Source organism: Rousettus aegyptiacus, unplaced genomic scaffold, assembly GCF_014176215.1.
Source record: "Rousettus aegyptiacus isolate mRouAeg1 unplaced genomic scaffold, mRouAeg1.p scaffold_m13_p_15, whole genome shotgun sequence".
NCBI classification, from domain to species: Eukaryota; Metazoa; Chordata; class Mammalia; order Chiroptera; family Pteropodidae; genus Rousettus; species Rousettus aegyptiacus.
In genome coordinates this window covers 58666741-58683265 of record NW_023416290.1, presented here as the reverse complement: position 1 = coordinate 58683265, position 16525 = coordinate 58666741, and the positions used below count along the sequence as shown (strand labels likewise).

The following is a 16525-nucleotide window of genomic DNA, read 5'->3' as shown; positions in this document are numbered from 1 at the left end:
GGAGCCGCCGTAGCCTGCGCCGGTCCTTCCTTCATCCCGACTGTGGCCACGTCGCAGCCGGCCGCGTGGACAGACCATGCGTGTTTGCGCGCCCCGGCCGCGTGGACGGATCGTGCGTGTTTGTGCGCCCCGGTGACGGCATTTTGGAGGTTTCCCTCTGGCCGTCGTGGATGCTGCTGCTGCGAACATCCACGCACCAGGCTTTGTGTGGACGCGCTCCCACATGTTTTTAAAGAACGTCTCATTTTTTATAGTCTCTTATTTCCGCAGTTTTACTATGTCCTTTCTAGGTTTGCATTTCTTTTTCTTCGTCCCATCGAGCTTTCTTGCGCTTTCTGAATTTGGGGATTCGTGTTTTTCAGTTTCGGAAGACGTTCAGCCGGTCTTCCACTCGCCGCCCTCCCCGGTTTGCTCGCCGTCCCCTTTCGAGCTCCCGCCGGGCCGCGCAGCCCCTCGCTGTCGTCCATGGCCCCGGTGCTGCCCTCGCATTCTGCGTCTTTCCCCACGCGCGGTGCTCTAGACCGTTTTTCCACCTGTTGTGTTCCAATTCACTAATTTTTTCTTTTCGCCTGATTTTCTGTTTAGCTCTTTGATGAGTGTCTAAATTGTTCTCTTTCACGAGTGCTTAAATTGTCCTACTTTTCATTTTAAGGGGTGATATTTTCTTCTCAAATTGCCTGCTCATTTCCGATAGGCTCTTTTTCTCATTTATTCATTCGAGTCCTATTTTTATTGTTTGCAAGCGTATCGATAGCTCAGTAGTAACTTTCTTGGAAAATCAAATATGTTCTTACTATACGGCCCAGCCATCTTACTCCTGGATGTTTAACCAAGAGAAATGAAAGCATGTGTCCTATGCAATGACAAGTGCTCAGAGCAACTTTGTTTGTAGCAACCGAAAACAAGAAGCCGCCTGAGTGTGAACAAACAGGTGAATGGATAAACGAGTTGTGTTGTATCCATCCACTCAGCGGAATGTGATTCAGCAACAAAAAGGAATGAACTGTTGATACGTGCAGTGACTTGGACTGACCCCGAGATGCGCGTGCCGAGGGAAAGACGCGGGACAGAGCAGAGCGGGCGATGGATTCGATTCCACCTGCACTGAAGCCTGGGAGGCGCACGGCTCTGGAGGGGGCCTGGGGAGGGCGGCCGGGAGGAAGTGCCGGGTGCTTGAGAAGCGTGGTGGGTGGGACGTCCGCTGCCTCCTCCTGCTGACTGTCTTACGCCGGTCCACGCCACGCGCACACTGTGTCCCTGGAACACGGCCACCTCCGTGGGTCGGAGGGTGCCGCAGCTGCCTCTGCCCCCCCAGTGGCACAGCTGAGCAGTTGGGACCGAGAACTGTGGCCTGCAGAGCCTGAAATACTTACTCTCTGATCCTTTCCAGAGAATTTTGTGGCCTTTGGCCTGCACCATGGACTTGAAGGCCGACTGCTGTAATGAAAAAGCATCTTCAAAATATATCCTGCCTGGAACAGCACACTCTGCCAGCGTCCTGCTGGGAGACTGTGGCCTCCTTTTGCCTTCGCAAATGTACTTCTATTCTAGTTTATTCCATATACCTGCCGCAAGAGAAGAAAACGTGTGTTCAGCCGTACGCATTAGTGTCTCTTTTGAAAGTGCAGAACGGACAGCTCCCTGAGTAGACCCGTCTCTGGGGATGGTCGCCAGGCAATCGCGAGGGTGCCGGTGGCGGGCTTGGCGCGGGGCACAGCGCCGAGCAGCCTGGCAGCTGAGGTCCTGTCCGAGCTCAGGCTGGGACGGAAGCGCGTCCCGCGTCCCGGTTTTGCTGACGGTCCCGAGTTCCGATCCTGGCTCTGCGTCTGCTCAGCCGTGCAGTACTTCTCACCTTCTCGAATCTCAGCCTCGTTGCCTGCCGACCTGACCGGATGATGCCTGCCTCGCAAGGTGCGAGGACCAGTCGGAGGCATGTGCTGAGTGCCCGGGGCTGTGCCAAGCACGTAGTAAACACTCGGCGCCCAGCCCTTCCCAGTGGAGCTATTTTTATTGTGACTCTGCTTTTTCTTTCTGCCACACAAACCCCACTTTCAGCTGCCGTTTCTCCCAGCTGTCACCGGGGTTGTGATACAGCCGAATTCAAGAGAGAAGTATTATTCTGGTATCCAAAATTGTATTTCTGAATTGCCCACAGAGATGCTCTTAATAGAAAAATTGAGCACTCTGAAATTCTCCCTAAAAGCTCAATTTGATTCATGATGATCTTGCAGACTCCCACATTCTTAAATACCCTCTGTCCTCGTGAATGCACTCGACTGTGGTCCTCCTACTAGGCTGCCTTCGTCTGTTTGTAACTTTTTTGGTCTTGTCTTCCTATTAATTGTCATCCCAATCTGTTCTCTGTTCTATTTGTGATCGCCTGTGTTGGCAGAAGAATTGGCCGAATGATTGAACAGAATTGTCTCTGTCTCCGCCCTGCCCAGCTGGAGAACTTTTCCTCTGCAGGCGCTTGGTGACTCGTTTCTTTGCTTGCCGTGTTCATTCCATCCAGCCTGTCCCCGCGGTCCCCCTCCAGGACACGGCCGTGTCCGGGCCAAGGACTCAGCTCCTGCCTTCCGAAGACTGGCTACTGTAGAGAAGCTGTGACTTGGCTTTAAGTGTTTTTTTTTTTTTTTAATTTTTTTTTTTTTATTTTGAGCTTGAAGATTAAGGTCTTTGAGGTTTCTTTGAGGTTTTGAGGTCTGTGTCTGAAAAGGACGCAAATTTCAGATGTAGTTTTTAGCCTTTTTTTGCACTGTGGATCTGTTTTTTTCATAATTCTCCTGTGTCGGTTCTCATTTTAGAGCCAAGAAAACATGTCCGTAGGGCTGCGTGGCTTGCTGAGGGTCTCCCAACGCAGCGGGAGGCCGGCTGGCTTCAGGAAGGCCCCAGGCCTGCCCCAGACCCGTGTCTTCATAGCATACGATTCAAAGGAAGATTCCCCACACCCCTGAATTCGTAGATCGAATTGCATAGTCTGTGTGACCCTCTCGGGTCTCTCTGTCCATCCTCTGGTGTGACCTTTCGATGGGATGCTTCCATCTCTGGCCATGGCTGGGCTACGGCCTCCCTGGACCCTGCCAGAACCACGTGGGCTGCAGTGGAGCGCCCTGTAGGAGCGAGAGGGGAGCCGGGCCCTCAGCCGCCCGTGCTGACCACGACTCCCCACGGCAGTCAGCGCCTCTGGACCACTGCAGGAACGAGACTGTAGCGTCGTTCTGAGTGAAATAGGATCGGCATTTCCAAGGCAGCAGAGAATCCGTGTCCTTCGGGAGCCCACAGAGTTCGCGTAGCCATGGGTGCTGATGATGGGGGCCTTCCCTGGGGAGCGGCACAGTAACCGGGCGGTGAGGTGGCACTGCACTTCCCACTGGGCACTCGGCCTGAACTCGAGGAGGGCGGCCCAGGCGGCTGAGGGACGTTCAGTGGTCTTCGGCACCGTGCTCTCTGGGAGGCTCCACTTGACCTAGTTCCTAGGACGCTAGAAGTGTGGAGTTTATGTTTTGCAAACGTCTGTGTCCACAGCACGAGTTCCCTTCGCAGGCGGCGCCATGGGGTCGCAGAGCAGTTTTATGGACTGAGCCCAGGGTGCTGGGAGCGCGTGGAATGGGGGAGGAAAACTCATTCACACCCACCAGTTTTGGGTCGAGTCTTCGCAGAGGGGTTTCTGCGCACACGGTGAAATTGCGTTTAACCTGGAGGTGATTGCTGGATGTGGCTTTGGGATGATGTGTTTTTGTCGAACGCTGTGTCTAAACTAAGTATCGAATTTGACTCTAATATAACAGTTCACGGACTCGATATTCACCTCGGGTTTCCGGTGTGCTAGAGCCCGCGCCCGCCTCGGTTGGGGATACGGCAGCGACAGGGACAGGAAGTCTGTCCTCAGGGAGTTTATGGTCACGTCAGGACCCTAGACGTGCGCTGTTTTTGTGGGGCGCAGCGACTCGTGTTCTTCCCGGTAACCTGTAACTTCTGTGTTCACGTCGTTCCCACTTTAGGGATGAGGGATTTAAAGTACGCAGAGGCTGAGCAACGCGGCCAAGGCCCCTCAGCCAGACGGCGGAGAGGCCGGCCCCCCCCCGCCCCCGCCCGCATCCCCGCCACATAGCTGTTTTCTGGGTGCGGGGCAGCGCACCCCGCAAGGCTGAGGGTCGGCAAGGTGTTAGGACTCAGGGGAGCAGTACTCGCTCTCAGCCAGGTGACTGGGGGGGCATTCTGGAGGAGGGTGCATCGGGCTTGAGACAAAGACACGGGCAGAATCGGGCGACAAGAAATACATCGTTCTCGGAAGGATGGCCCGAATCCCGCAGCTCAGCCCTGGGCTGCGGTGCACGCGAGACGCTTAGTGTGTCGTCCTCTGGGATCCCGCCCAGAGCTTCCGGGACGTCGCCTCCTCTCTCTCCGGGGGACGCCCAGGGCCAGCGAGGATGTCTCAGGCCCTGCTCACAGCCCCGCCTCTCCACCAGCTGCCCCGGGATCCGCGGGCTCCTCGGGGGGCAGCGCGGGGCCAGGCTCGCCTCTCACCCCGCCTTCCCCCGGCGGCCGGTGCGCGTCTGCGCACGGAGGGGGCGCCGGGCGGTTGTCGCGGGCACAGGGTCGGACGGCAGGATAGACGAGAAGCTCCCCCGTCACCCTGCTGTCTGAACGAATCCCTCACGTTGAGCAAGTCCTGACCGGCTGCTGACGCCTTCGTCCTTTCGTTGCAGATGGGATCAGCGTGAGCGGCTTCGCCCTGTGCAGCCCCTTCCGGCAGGTGGTTAGGCCTCGGGCGGACGGCAAGCCCGCGAGCGCTCCCGAGGGCGGCAGACCCGGCGACACGAGCCAGGCGAAGGTGAGTTGGCCCCGCGTGCCCGCCGCGCGGCCGGGCGGCCCCGGCGTGTGCCGCGCCTCTCGGAGGCAGCGGTTTGAGGCCTTGTCGGGCGGCGAGGCCGCGTGCGTTCCCGAGAGGCGGGTTTGCGGCAGCCGGTGTCTCCGTGGCCAGCGCCCCGAGTGGTGTTTCTCAGGAGCCGTCGCCGTGAGCACGTCGGGCCTCGGAGTTGCCCGCTCTCCTTCCCTCGAAGTGTTGGGGATTCGCGGGTTGAATCGGTTTGTGGGATCGAAGTAGAATATTTCCTGTCCCTCTCTTATTCACTGAAAAACTTATGTATTGCCAAATTATTCTCAGTTCAGATATTTACCCATAAGCGCTTGTTAATCCTTTGGCAACTCCTTGTCAGTTTGTACACACGAAGGGAGCCAAGCGAACGCGCGAGCGTCAGGTGGATGCCAGTGCGCAGACGAGGTGCCTCGCGACTCTGGCGAGTGGGGACAGTGGCTCCGAGTTGTTCCAGGAGAGTCTGAACTAGGGGCCCTGAGTTTTCGAGTCATCGGCACCCAGGAAAGCCCTGCTCGTCCGAGCCTGCCGGACGGTGTGTCGAGTGAGGGGACTAAAGGTCTTAAGAGCCACGCGTGGGGGGCAGGCTGCAGGGGCAGGCTGCAGGGGCGCCGCAGATGACTCTTCGAGGAAGCGTGCACTCAGGCCCAGGCTCTCGGGGCACTGCCGACTCAGGCCCATCAGAAGGGCCTGGCCCAGCTGCCTGTGCGTCAGCGGCACGATGAATGTTGAGGAATCGGGGCGGCCGCTGCCACACAAACAAGACGAGGGGTGGCGGGCAGGGATGCTGGCCGCAGGGCGGTCACAGCGAGGGGAACGAGCTGCGTGTGGCGCGTAGAGGTGGCTCCGACGTCGCGGGGGCTCGGGGCCGGGGAGGGTCTCGTCCATTCGGGGCCCCGTTGGTGCCCGGGAGCTCGCCACTGTGGGTGACGGGCACACAGAGGCTCGGCGCTGGGCGGGGCGCGCGTGCGAGCCGAGGGGGCCTGGGGTGTAGGAAGACGCTTCCCCCAGTGGGAGCAAAGGCGCAGAGGCGTGAAACAGTGTGAGGCCTGCGTGGGACCGCAATGTCTGGTGCCGCTGGGGTGGGTGTGGGGCCGGGAGCGACGGAGGAGAAGCTGGAGGGGGGGCTTCCTCACGGGGCCCTCGGGCGTCGCTCACCTCCTAACTGTGTTTCCCCTTGGGGTTCGGGCCCCCACATCCTGACGGTCGCCTCCTCGCTTCGGCTCCTCCCTCGTGTGGCCTTCTCCCAAAGGATGAACTCTTAGGGTTTAGGGGGAAGTTTCACACTCCTGGCCTCACTGTTCACGCCGGGTGGGGTGATCCTGGCTTCGCACGGATTTCGTTTTCTTCCTTTGGGTGTTGCAAGCTGAGCGCGGTTTTTACGATGACACTCCCTGTGTGGAGATTCGGGCGACTGCTTGTCAGCGTATTTAAATGTCATCATCTCGACACAGCTCCACCTCTCGAGGAGTCCTGCGTGTCACGCGCTTGTCCCTGAGTTGTTTTCCATTCTCCAGACACCTCTCCGAGGAGGCGGTCTCACTCTCCAGGGAGGGAGCCCGGGCTCCGAGGCGCGTGGCTCAGTCCGCGACATCCGCTCGGCTCCCAGCCGGTCACGCTGCCACGCTTCTGACCCTCCGCTGCCCTCCTGAGGTTTACTTGTGTATAGAGCCCCAAAGCCTCTGGCTTCTGCATTCGAGGCTCTTTATGATTTCCTTTTATTTTGGGGTTTTTACAACATTTATTTTTTAAAAGTTAATCTGTGCATATAATAGGAAACCAAAAAACAAGAAGCAAAGAACAAAGTCGTATATAATTACAAGCAGTTCCTGTTCGACACGTCCGTATAGGTCCCCCGTGTGTGTCTGCGCAATTAAGCCTCCATTTTTAGGTAATTAAGATCGTATAGTTATGTATCATGCTTTTTCACGCAGGAATATTTACCATTTTAAGTCCCAAAGCTATATGAGTATTTTGATAACCAACAATACATTACACCAACTCAATCTGGAAGAAAAAAAAAATGTAATACTGCCTTTCTTGGCGACAGAAATTTCACAAAGGACAAAAATGGCAACAGGCCTCCAGACAAAGGTATTGGCAGAATTATGAAAATACTATATCCCCTCAATGTTCAGTTAAAATGAGACATAAAGCAGCGGAGGACATAAAGCGTGATGCTTCTAAGAGAATTTATTGTCTGATCTTTGCTTTTAAAATGTTAGCAAGGAGGCAAGGTTCCACTGGGATGCGGAAGAGCGTGCCCCCGTCGCACACCCAGAAGACGCGCCCGCGCGGGCAGCGTCGCGGTGCAGGTCCATGCACGTGTGCCCCCCTCCCTCCCGCCGCCAGGCCGGGCAGCCCGTCCCGGCGTCCTGCTGTCTGTCTCTCGGGTGTCTCGACGGTTCCGGTCCAAGGTGCCTCTTTTCTGTCGGTTACTCCGTGAGTCCGCCTCCGATCGCACGTGGCCGCCTCGGGGCTTCGGAAAGGCGCAGGTGGCGCAGCACGCAGAATGCACGTGCACACGAAGGGCACAGGCGTGTGCTCAGGATGCACGCGCGGGCCGCCGGTGTGCCCAGGGCTGTCCGCCAGGGGTGGGGTCCTCGCGAAGAGCCTCGCCCTCCCCTGCCCTGCTTTCCCCTCCGCCAGTTCGATGACCAAGCCCAGGACCATGGCCAGCTCCAAGACGCGGGTCCACAAAGAGACCCCGAAGACAGCGCCTACTGAAAAGAAACAGAAGGGCATTTCTGAAAGGATCGTTTCGCTGCCTCTGCTTGGATGTCCTGAGGGCATTCGGGCTTTTCTATCCTGCTCGGGGCCGCTGTGATTCGACCCCCCTGGACCCGGCAGTTTGTAGGCTCTCTCCGGCCACTTCCCTCAGACTGCCTGGGGACCCTCCTCCACTAGCTTCTTCCCAAGAGACCTGGAAGGAGAAGGAGCACTATTTCTGGAACGTGCTCTGTGAGCCGGGGACTGCGAGGTGCAGATGCCCTGCCAGGGGCGGGAACTCGCGTTCCGGGAAGTGACGTGACTCGCCGGGGTTCATGGAGTCAGCGGGTGGCGGACCGAACGCACGACTGCGCGTCTCCTCCACGCGGACTGGGGCGGGACCCTGGGGAGGACGGGGTGCCCCAAGGGGACCCCACGCAGGGCGTTCCAGGAGATCGACCCTGCCCCACCCGGGGCAGGTGGTGGCGGGGGCGGGCCCGGGAGCCGCACGGGCCGGTGGGAGCGGCCCCGTTTGTCCGAGGCGCCTTGCTGGCGAGTGTGGCGGGAGCTCCCGACCGAGGCCACGCGGCGTCTCTCTCGCCACGATGTCCTCCGCGGAGCAGTGGCGTTTCTGAGGAGTGGCCAGTGGCGGCGGGCGGTGCTGCCGTGTGGGGCCCCCCACCACCGGGGCCGCTGGGCACTGCCCAGCCTGGTACCTGGCCGTCCTCCCCAAAGCAGGGATGATGTGATTTAATTGGAAACGTGCTCAACCTGTAAAACTATCACCGAGGAGCGGCGTAGTCATGGAAACCAGGACTTCACTGGCAGCGGCGTGCGGGGAGGGGGGGAGGATCGCGCGCTCCTTCAGGTTTCCCGCGGCGGCGTCCTCCCCGCTCAGCCGGCCCCGGTCACGTCCGTCCGCGTTCCCGACTGCTCTTCCCGCGTGAAGAGTCCTCCAGGACGGGACACAGGTCGTGCGAAGCGGGCGCGCGGTAGGAAGGGCGTTCCCGTGAGCCGCGCTCCGCAGCTCGGCCTCTCAGCCTCAGTTTCCCGTCTGTAAAGTGGACCCATAGTGCCTCGTTCCGAGGGTCATTGGGAGGCTTCTGCGGCAGAGGAGCCTGGCAGGGCAAAGAAGTAAAGCGGGCCCAAATCGAGACGTGGTAACGAACTTGGGACTTTATTCGTGTATAGTAAGAGAAGAACGAGATCTGGTGAACGGGTCCTGCCGGTCATTAGGATGGGGGTAACCCTGGGGGGGCCGAAGCCTGGGGCCGCCCCGTCACTGGCCGAGGCTGTGGAAATGCCCAGGGGACGAGCAGAGGCTTCCCGCCTGCATCAGCCGGGGCCGAGTGTATCACAGAGGCCCCCGTGGCTTTGCGCGCCGGAACCCCCGAGCTTACAGCCTCCAGGGCTGGACTACGTGGGAGTTGGGGAGCCGGCCGCGCCCTGGCACACAAGCACTTGGGGAGGCTGGACCTGCGCCCCGTTGGCTAGTCCAGCTGGGACACCGCAGCTGTCCGTCACGTGTGCACGCCGGCCGCGCGTAGACGCCCGTTTCGCCCGTCAGCCGCAGTATCGCCCTGTAAATGCTTTGCACCTGCCGATCAGCTGCTGAAAGCACCGTGGAAACCCTAACGGGACCAAGACCTGCCAGAGGTGGTGGGCCAGGCCCGCCTCGGGCTCCGCGCGTTTGGTTCTGGGCGCCCTTGCTCCATGCCCATCCAGGTCGACACCACTTGTCTTTAGAAACATCACACAGAGCAGCCTCCCTCAACAACCGCAGCCACGAGGGTAGCAGCTTCGTCCAGGGGTCCAGGGGCCCCGTGCTGGGGGCAGGGGCTGTGTTGGCAGCGCCCCCTACGAGCGAGGCTCTGGGTCCTGAATGGCGGGCCCGCACGCCGGCCTGTCCTGTGGTGTGTCTCTGCTGCTCTGACGCCCTGCGTGACCCGTCCTGTGTGCTCGTGACCGACGTGAGCCTGACCCCCAGTTCCTCATCTGCAGCTGAGGAGAAGAACCCTCTTTCCCACAAGGTCATTACTGAAATCCATTGAAATAATACAAACAGCAAGTTGATAGGTGATAAACCTAATCATGTCAGTAAGCATATCAAAAGTAAATGGTCTAAATACTTTCATAAAGGTAGAGGATGTCAGAGTGAATAAAAGACAAGACCAAACTCTAGCTACCTCCTAGTCAAAAATTTTAAGTATAAAGACACAAAATAGGTTGAAAGTAAATGGATGGAAAAAGGTATATCATGCTTACACTAATGGAAGCAAGCCTGAAATGGCATCATTGACATCAGAGAAAAAGGAACTTCCAGAGCAGGGAACATTGCCAAGGACACACAGGGCTTCCCGTAATGATAAAGGGCTCGATTTTTTAAGAAAACGTAATAGACATAAATATTTATATGCCAATAACAGAGCTTCAAAATAAATGAAGCAGAGACTGATAGAATTGCAAGGAGAAATAAATCTAGCGAGTGTAGTATCCTTCAGTAATTGGTAGAACAAATAGGCAGAAATCAGTGAAGATATCGAAGATTTGAACAATACCGTCAACCAGTTTGACCCAATTGACATTTATGGAACGCTCTACTCAACAACAGTTGAGCACGGAATACGCGTTTTTTGTTTAAGTCCACTCAGGACATTCACCGACGGACCCTAGTGGTGGTGACACTTTGTGTCAGTGTGGCGGGCTGTGGTGCTCAGCGTGGTCCAACATGAGACGTTGTCACGCTCCTTTGTGGATGCGATTAACATCTACAGTCAGCTGACTCTAAGGCTGCCCCCGACAGTGCGGGTGGGCCTCATTCAACCAGCGGATGGCCTTGAGCCAAACGGAGGTTTACTGGACAAGGAATTCTGCCTCAAGACTCTAACACAGTCTCAGTAATTAGGAAGAAAACCGAAGGCTGTCGCATAGATCGCCTGCGTGAGCTTCCTGTCTGCCTGGTCCCACAGTCACGCTAGCCAGCTCTGTAAGTCTGTCTGCATATATGCACACACATGTCACACACATGTGTGTGTATACACACATGACCTGTTCTGATTTTCTCTGAAGAACCCTGACTGATAGAGCCACAAAGCAAGTTTCAGTATATTTAAAACTATTCTCATTTTCCCAAGGATGTTTTACGACAGTAATAAAATTAAGTTAGAAACCAGTAACAGACGGGCCATGAAAATGTCACCAACAGCAAGGACTCCTGCTGGATGTAGGTGCAAACATTTCGAGGAACACTTGAGCATATCCTATTCAATAGTATATAAAACGTTGACCTCGCGGGATTTCCTGAGGAATGCAAGGCTGGTTTAATGTTAGAAACCCAGCAAATGTAATTCTCCGTATGAACAGACTACAGGGGGAAACTCTACACACAGCTTAATAGATGTAGGAAAAGCATCTGGCGGAACAGTGTCATTTCCAAGAAAAACTCTCAGCAAACTAAAAATAGAAGGGGATTGCGGAGCTGGAGAAGCACCCCCGCCAGCCCACGCTGTCCCGCCGTCCTTCGAGGCGCGAGACCGAGCCCGAGGCCCCGCCCCCCGCCACCATGTGCTCTCACCACGCGCGGGCCGCCATCCACACTGCCGCTCGCCTCTGTCCGAGTCCTCCCTCAGTCCCCTCCATTCCTGGCATCTTGCCCCGGCCTCCCGCAGGGCCACGCTCCGCAGACGCACGAGCAGGACACCCCTTCCCGCGCCCTGCCCCGCCCTCCGCTCCCCCCTCTGCGGTCACTCCATGCTCATGTCTCCGAGTTCCCAGGAAGGGCCTGATGGTCACGGGCGGGTCCCTGCCACCTGGCGCACCGCTCAGCCGTCAGCAGATCTCCCTTGATCCGGACAGTCTAGATGGCTCGGTGAAAGACTTCCTCTCCACAGACCTCTCTTCGCCCTGAAGAGTCGCCATCAGGGAGGCGAAGCAGGACAGTGAAGTGTCCCCTCAGCGTAAAGTCCACCTTAAACCACATTCAGATGATTAGCTTACGTCACCTGAATATTTTATAATTCTTTAGCCTTTACAATAAAGAACTGTGGGATGTTCGTAAAGCTCTTATGTGCGTTTATGTTTTAACAATTGTGTTTGTAAATGGACTGACTGGAAGAATCTGCTGAGGAAACTTAAGCTGTGTTACAAATGAAAAGTGGTCCCATGAGCCTGTGGGGCCCGAGGGCGGCAGAATCAAGGTCCCCGTCCGCTGGGAGGGGAATGAACGTGTCTGTCGGTTCATCGATCACTTACACACTCAGGGATGGCGCGCAGACGAGCATGCCTATGCCGGAGGGACGCGCTGGCCGGAGGGGCTCGGGGTCCACACCCGGAGGTTTAGCACTTTAAATGCTTCTCCCAAGACTGCAGCTTCCTGTTATTCAAGTGGAAATTACCGAACAGCTCAGAAAGATTAAATAATGTGCCCAAGGTCAAGCAGTTACTAAGTAGAAGTTAAAATTTAAGCCCGGATATGTCTGAATCCCGAGCTTGTGCTGTTTCTGTTTTCAAACTTGTTATTGGATATGAAACGTTCTGTATCGATTTGAGCCATGTTTAGAGAGCAGCGAACGTGCGCTTTCTCGCCTGTCTGACCCCCGGTTTGCAATCTGTTAAACGCAGATAATAAGACTTCCTCCTGGGCTATTATGAGGAGTAAAGCGTCTGCTATTAGCCCTGGTAGATAAGAAAAGCTTACACAATGGCAAGTCCAATTCAGTTCCGAATTATTTCTGATCTGTCCCTATAATAGTTACAGAGACGGGAACTTCTTTCTGCAAAGTTTAAGCATAAAAGCTTCAACAGAATCCTTTAATCTGCTCAACGATTTCAAAACATAATAAGAAATTTAGCAGCGAGAAGTGGGAGGAGTCTACCGCATGGAGAATTCTAGAACAAATGCTAAGGAGAGAGGTCAGGAGAATGTTCTGTGACACTTTGAGGACCTTCGCCTCCACGCAGTCACATTCACGGGGACCCCCGTGACCCCTCGTCCCCTCCATCTGTTCGGCAGCTGTGTAGTGAGTAAGCGGGCCCGGTCAGCCCGGTCTGGATGGCGGGGTGTAGCAGCGAGCAGGCGGAGCTCTGGGGCCTGCCTTCCAGAAGGCAGAAGGGACGAGCAGTAACGCTGACTTCAGGCCGTGAGGCGTGCCGCGTGGGAAGGAAGGGGAGAAGCTGGGTGGGGGGCTCGCTGGCTGAGGCAGGACGGGCCGCCCGGATGCTGGGGAGACTCTGGGATGTGGACATCGACGGCCAAAGTGTTGAATTACGACACATGGGCCATCTGCCCCCAGTAGACTGAGTGAGTCAGCACTGAGGACGAGACCGTAGCAGGCTCTGCGTTTCCTGCCCCGGTGCAGGGGCCGGTGCCGAGGTCCCCAGTAAACACGGAGCGACCGCGCCCTCTTCCTGCGCTGTCCATCGCGGGCCGCGTCTGGTCACAGCCGCGCCTTGAGGTGAGCGTGTGAGTTCACTGCCCTGGGGCTGGGGAGCCCGTGTGCCGGCCCCGCCTGGCTCTTCATGGAGCGGCGGGGACTGCGTGCCTGCCGAGTCCCAGGCGGTGCCGCGGCGGGGGCGGGGGCCGCACCGGGCACCAGGGCGACGCGCTCCCTCGGCGCGTTTGGAGCGGTTCCGCTCACGCGTGGGAACGGCGGATGCGGTGAGGGGGGCGGGATGAGACCGCGGGGCGAAGGGTCCCGAACGCCGCCGCTTCAGAGATGCTTCAGACTGAGCTGGCAGAAGCTCCGCAGGGTCTGGTGCCGAGTCGTCGACGGGGAGGGTGACGGGGGTCTGGAATCAGACAGGCAGTGGGGGGCACGGAGGGGGCGGCTGCCTTTCGGGGGCTTCCCCTGGGCCGCGTCAGTTGAGCTACGAGTCAGTGCTGAGAGTCTGAGGTGAAATCACAGGACGGGCTTTGTATGAGGCCCCACCCCCGTGCTGGAAGCCGTAGGGGGACGGGGAGCGGGAGCCACGTGCTCGGACCACGTGCCCTGACAGTGTTGTCCAGACCTGCCGGAAACGCCGGCCGGTGGGAGTAACCAGACTGCGACCGGGCTCCGGGGCCGGGCCGCTTAGCGCCTGTGTCTCATCGGCCTGTTTCAGTTCTCAGTGGCCTCTAGGTAGCTCGGCTGGCGCCTTTGTCGTTTAAAATCTCTGATTTCCAAGGGGGCCGTAAAGCGGCCGTCTTCCAAGGATTTCCGCTTGAGCTCTCTGTGTTACACGCCCTCTGGGTCACCAGCGCTCAGTGTCAAGTCTTGTCAGCGAGGCTTGCGCAGCCGCCCATGGTGCCTGTGGTCACGACGGCGCCTCTTTCTGGCTTCCTGGTTTGGGGTTCGCTTCCTCATGGGCTAAAAGTAAACGGACACTTTTCCCTCCGCCTCCATGGATCGTGGGCAGTAAACTGCTCTCTTTGATACCCTTTTGCTTATCAAGTGACTCATTCCTGAGTTTGAGGATCTTCGTATCTTTCGAATGCCAGCGATGTTTCGTTTAGCCCCCGGTGACACCACGGCCTCCTCAGGCCGCGTGACTTTGACATCAGGGTCATAGGACGGACACCAAGCTTGCTGCTTCGTAGGAACCGGGCCAGGAAGTCCCGCAGGTTCTTCTCTGCCAGGGTCTCCCAGCCAGCGACCGGCAGCCGAGTGGAGCCGTCCTCACCTCCGCTGAATCCCTGGGGTCCCTCACTGGCCTCCTCGCTCTCTGTGTCCACGCTGCCTCGCACGCGCCTGGTGCTCAGCCTTCCCCCAGGCACTGGTCACTTCCTGCCAGGCAGCTTACCGCTCACCGGACGGAGGCCGGAGTCACCCGCATCGTCTCGGCTGAGAGGCCGGCACACAGGGGTACGCACTCGGCGCTGTCGCTGTGCCGGGCTCACGGACCAGCACCGTGAGACCGTCGGGGCGCGGGGACATTTCGGACTGCAGACGGGCACATTCTTTGTCGTCACAGCAGCGGCACTGGGCCACAGTAGTTCAGGGTGCAGCTGAGACCAGCAAACACGGAAGCAGTGAAGCTTCACTCTCCTCCTGCCCAGGGGGCAGCGCTGCGAAACCGCGGTGCGCGTCATGCTGGGTTTTGACGGGAAAGCGCGCAGGCGAGCGAGCACCTGCTCACACGTACCTGCTGCAACGACCGTGCGCACGTGGACACCTGGGCACGCCGCCTCCCCCAGGGCAGAATCAGATCGCCGCAGACACGTCGCAGCTGCCTTGCCTGGTTAGTGCTGTACAGGTCTGTGCAGACGACATCAAAACTTATCCCGTTTGACTCCCACGTCCTATTACAACTAAGTAGGTGGGACCGGCGTGCGGGCCAGGACCGGTCGCCGCGTCTGCTCAGCATGTCGCATGAGCCGGCTTTAATCCAGCACTGTCCCCGCTTTTCGACCTTGCGCAGAGCGCAGGCTGGGAGCGTGCCGAACAAACGGTGCCCCCGAATCGCCAGGCCCCACGGCCAAGGACACCAGTTCCTCTCTCACGGGAAGGGAGCTTAGGAGCGAAGCTGTAACCCAGTGAACCCTGGACGTCCTTAGGGAGACAGTAACCCGAGCCCCGAGCCCCGAGCCCCGGCGGCGTTCAGGGCATCTGCGGACCAGCTGTCTGACTCCGAGGGGAGCCACAGAGGAAGGCGCGCCCGCTGCAGCTCAGTCGGTCGGACGGGCCTTGCCCCCGGGGGCCTCGGTGCTGCCGAGGCCGTGGTCGCTGGCTACACGGCCGCAGAAACTCAGCCCTGAGGGACCGTGCGGGCGCTCCACCGGAATCACGCGCTTTACGTCCGGCGGGCGCCCCGTAATCTGCTGTCTCCATCCGGGGTGCGGGAGCCGAGGCTCACAGCACACACTTCGTAACAGTTCGCACGCTGCCCAGTGGCGGGGTGGGGTCCAGACCCCGGCTGTGTGGGCGCAGAGTCTCTCCCAGGGGGCTGGGACCTTCCGTTCCTCCCGCGGTGCCCCCAGCCCGCCCTGCTCTGCTCCTCCTGCTTGGCACGGCACGGCTGCAGACAGGTGCATCGGTGCCACGTCTCTGGTGCCCTCGGGGCGACACGCGCCTCCGCCCCGCCAGGCTGCCATCCCCTCCCTGAGCGCCACCCGCCCCCGGCCGCCGGCCTCCTCCTCTTCCGTAAGCTCTCGAGCGGGAGTCCAACGTGATGTGCGAAAACGCCACCAGCATCAGAACGACTCAGTTAAAGTGTGACCATATTTTTACATTAAATATCAAGGCCTGTCACCTGACCGAACGTATAAATGACAACGAGATACAATGCTTGAGATCAGAGCTGTGTCCTGGGAGTCCCGGATGCAGTGTACACGGTCAGCAGTGAGCAGCTCTGCGGGAGGCTTTCTGGAAGGGTGGAAGGTGAAATTTGTCACGTACCAATTGATTACGAAGGAAAACCCCCCGAAGACGCTTGGCAGCGTGCGGGAGCAGTTTTTGTTTTGCATGAAGCCAGGCGGCAGGGTAGCAGTGTTGAAGCCTTTCCCCCCAAGAAACGTAATCTAGAAGAGCACGCAGGGCCCTCCATCAGTTTAAAAAATTCCAAGACAATCAGCTCGCTGAGACGGGGCGGAGACGCGCAGGCATCGCCCGCGTCGGCATCGCGGCCCGTGCCCCGGCCGTGGCGGGCGCGCAGCCGGCAGGTGCCCGCGTCTGGGTGCATGCTCGTCGGCCCCGCAGCCCCGCTGTCCCCGGTGCTGCCCGCCTGGCCGCGAAGGTCGGGGGACCTGTGCCCCAGCGCGTGGCCTCCTGACAGCACGTGGTCTCAGGCCACAGGGACACAGGAATAACAGCATGCACTTTCGTCTCATCCTGTTTGAAAAGCACCTTTTAGGAGAGTTTTAAATTTACAGGGAAGGTGCAGAGGAAGCGGAGAGCCCCTCCAGAGTCCCCGCCCGTCCCCCGTCATGCCCGTGTCACACCGGCCGGCACGTGTCCCGGGAAGAGG

The 16525-nt window shown here is 58.4% G+C and overlaps 1 protein-coding gene across 9 annotated transcripts in view; it reads left to right on the top strand.

The window, feature by feature from the left end:
• TRAPPC9 (trafficking protein particle complex 9) overlaps positions 1-16525 on the top strand; it is a 218830-nt gene that overhangs the window by 86061 nt on the left and 116244 nt on the right. For all 9 annotated transcript variants that reach the window (XM_036233060.1, XM_036233059.1, XM_036233061.1 and 6 more), the window contains one exon: positions 4710-4834. In XM_036233060.1, the coding sequence (XP_036088953.1) occupies positions 4710-4834 (125 nt within the window). The remainder of the gene's footprint in view (positions 1-4709; positions 4835-16525) is intronic.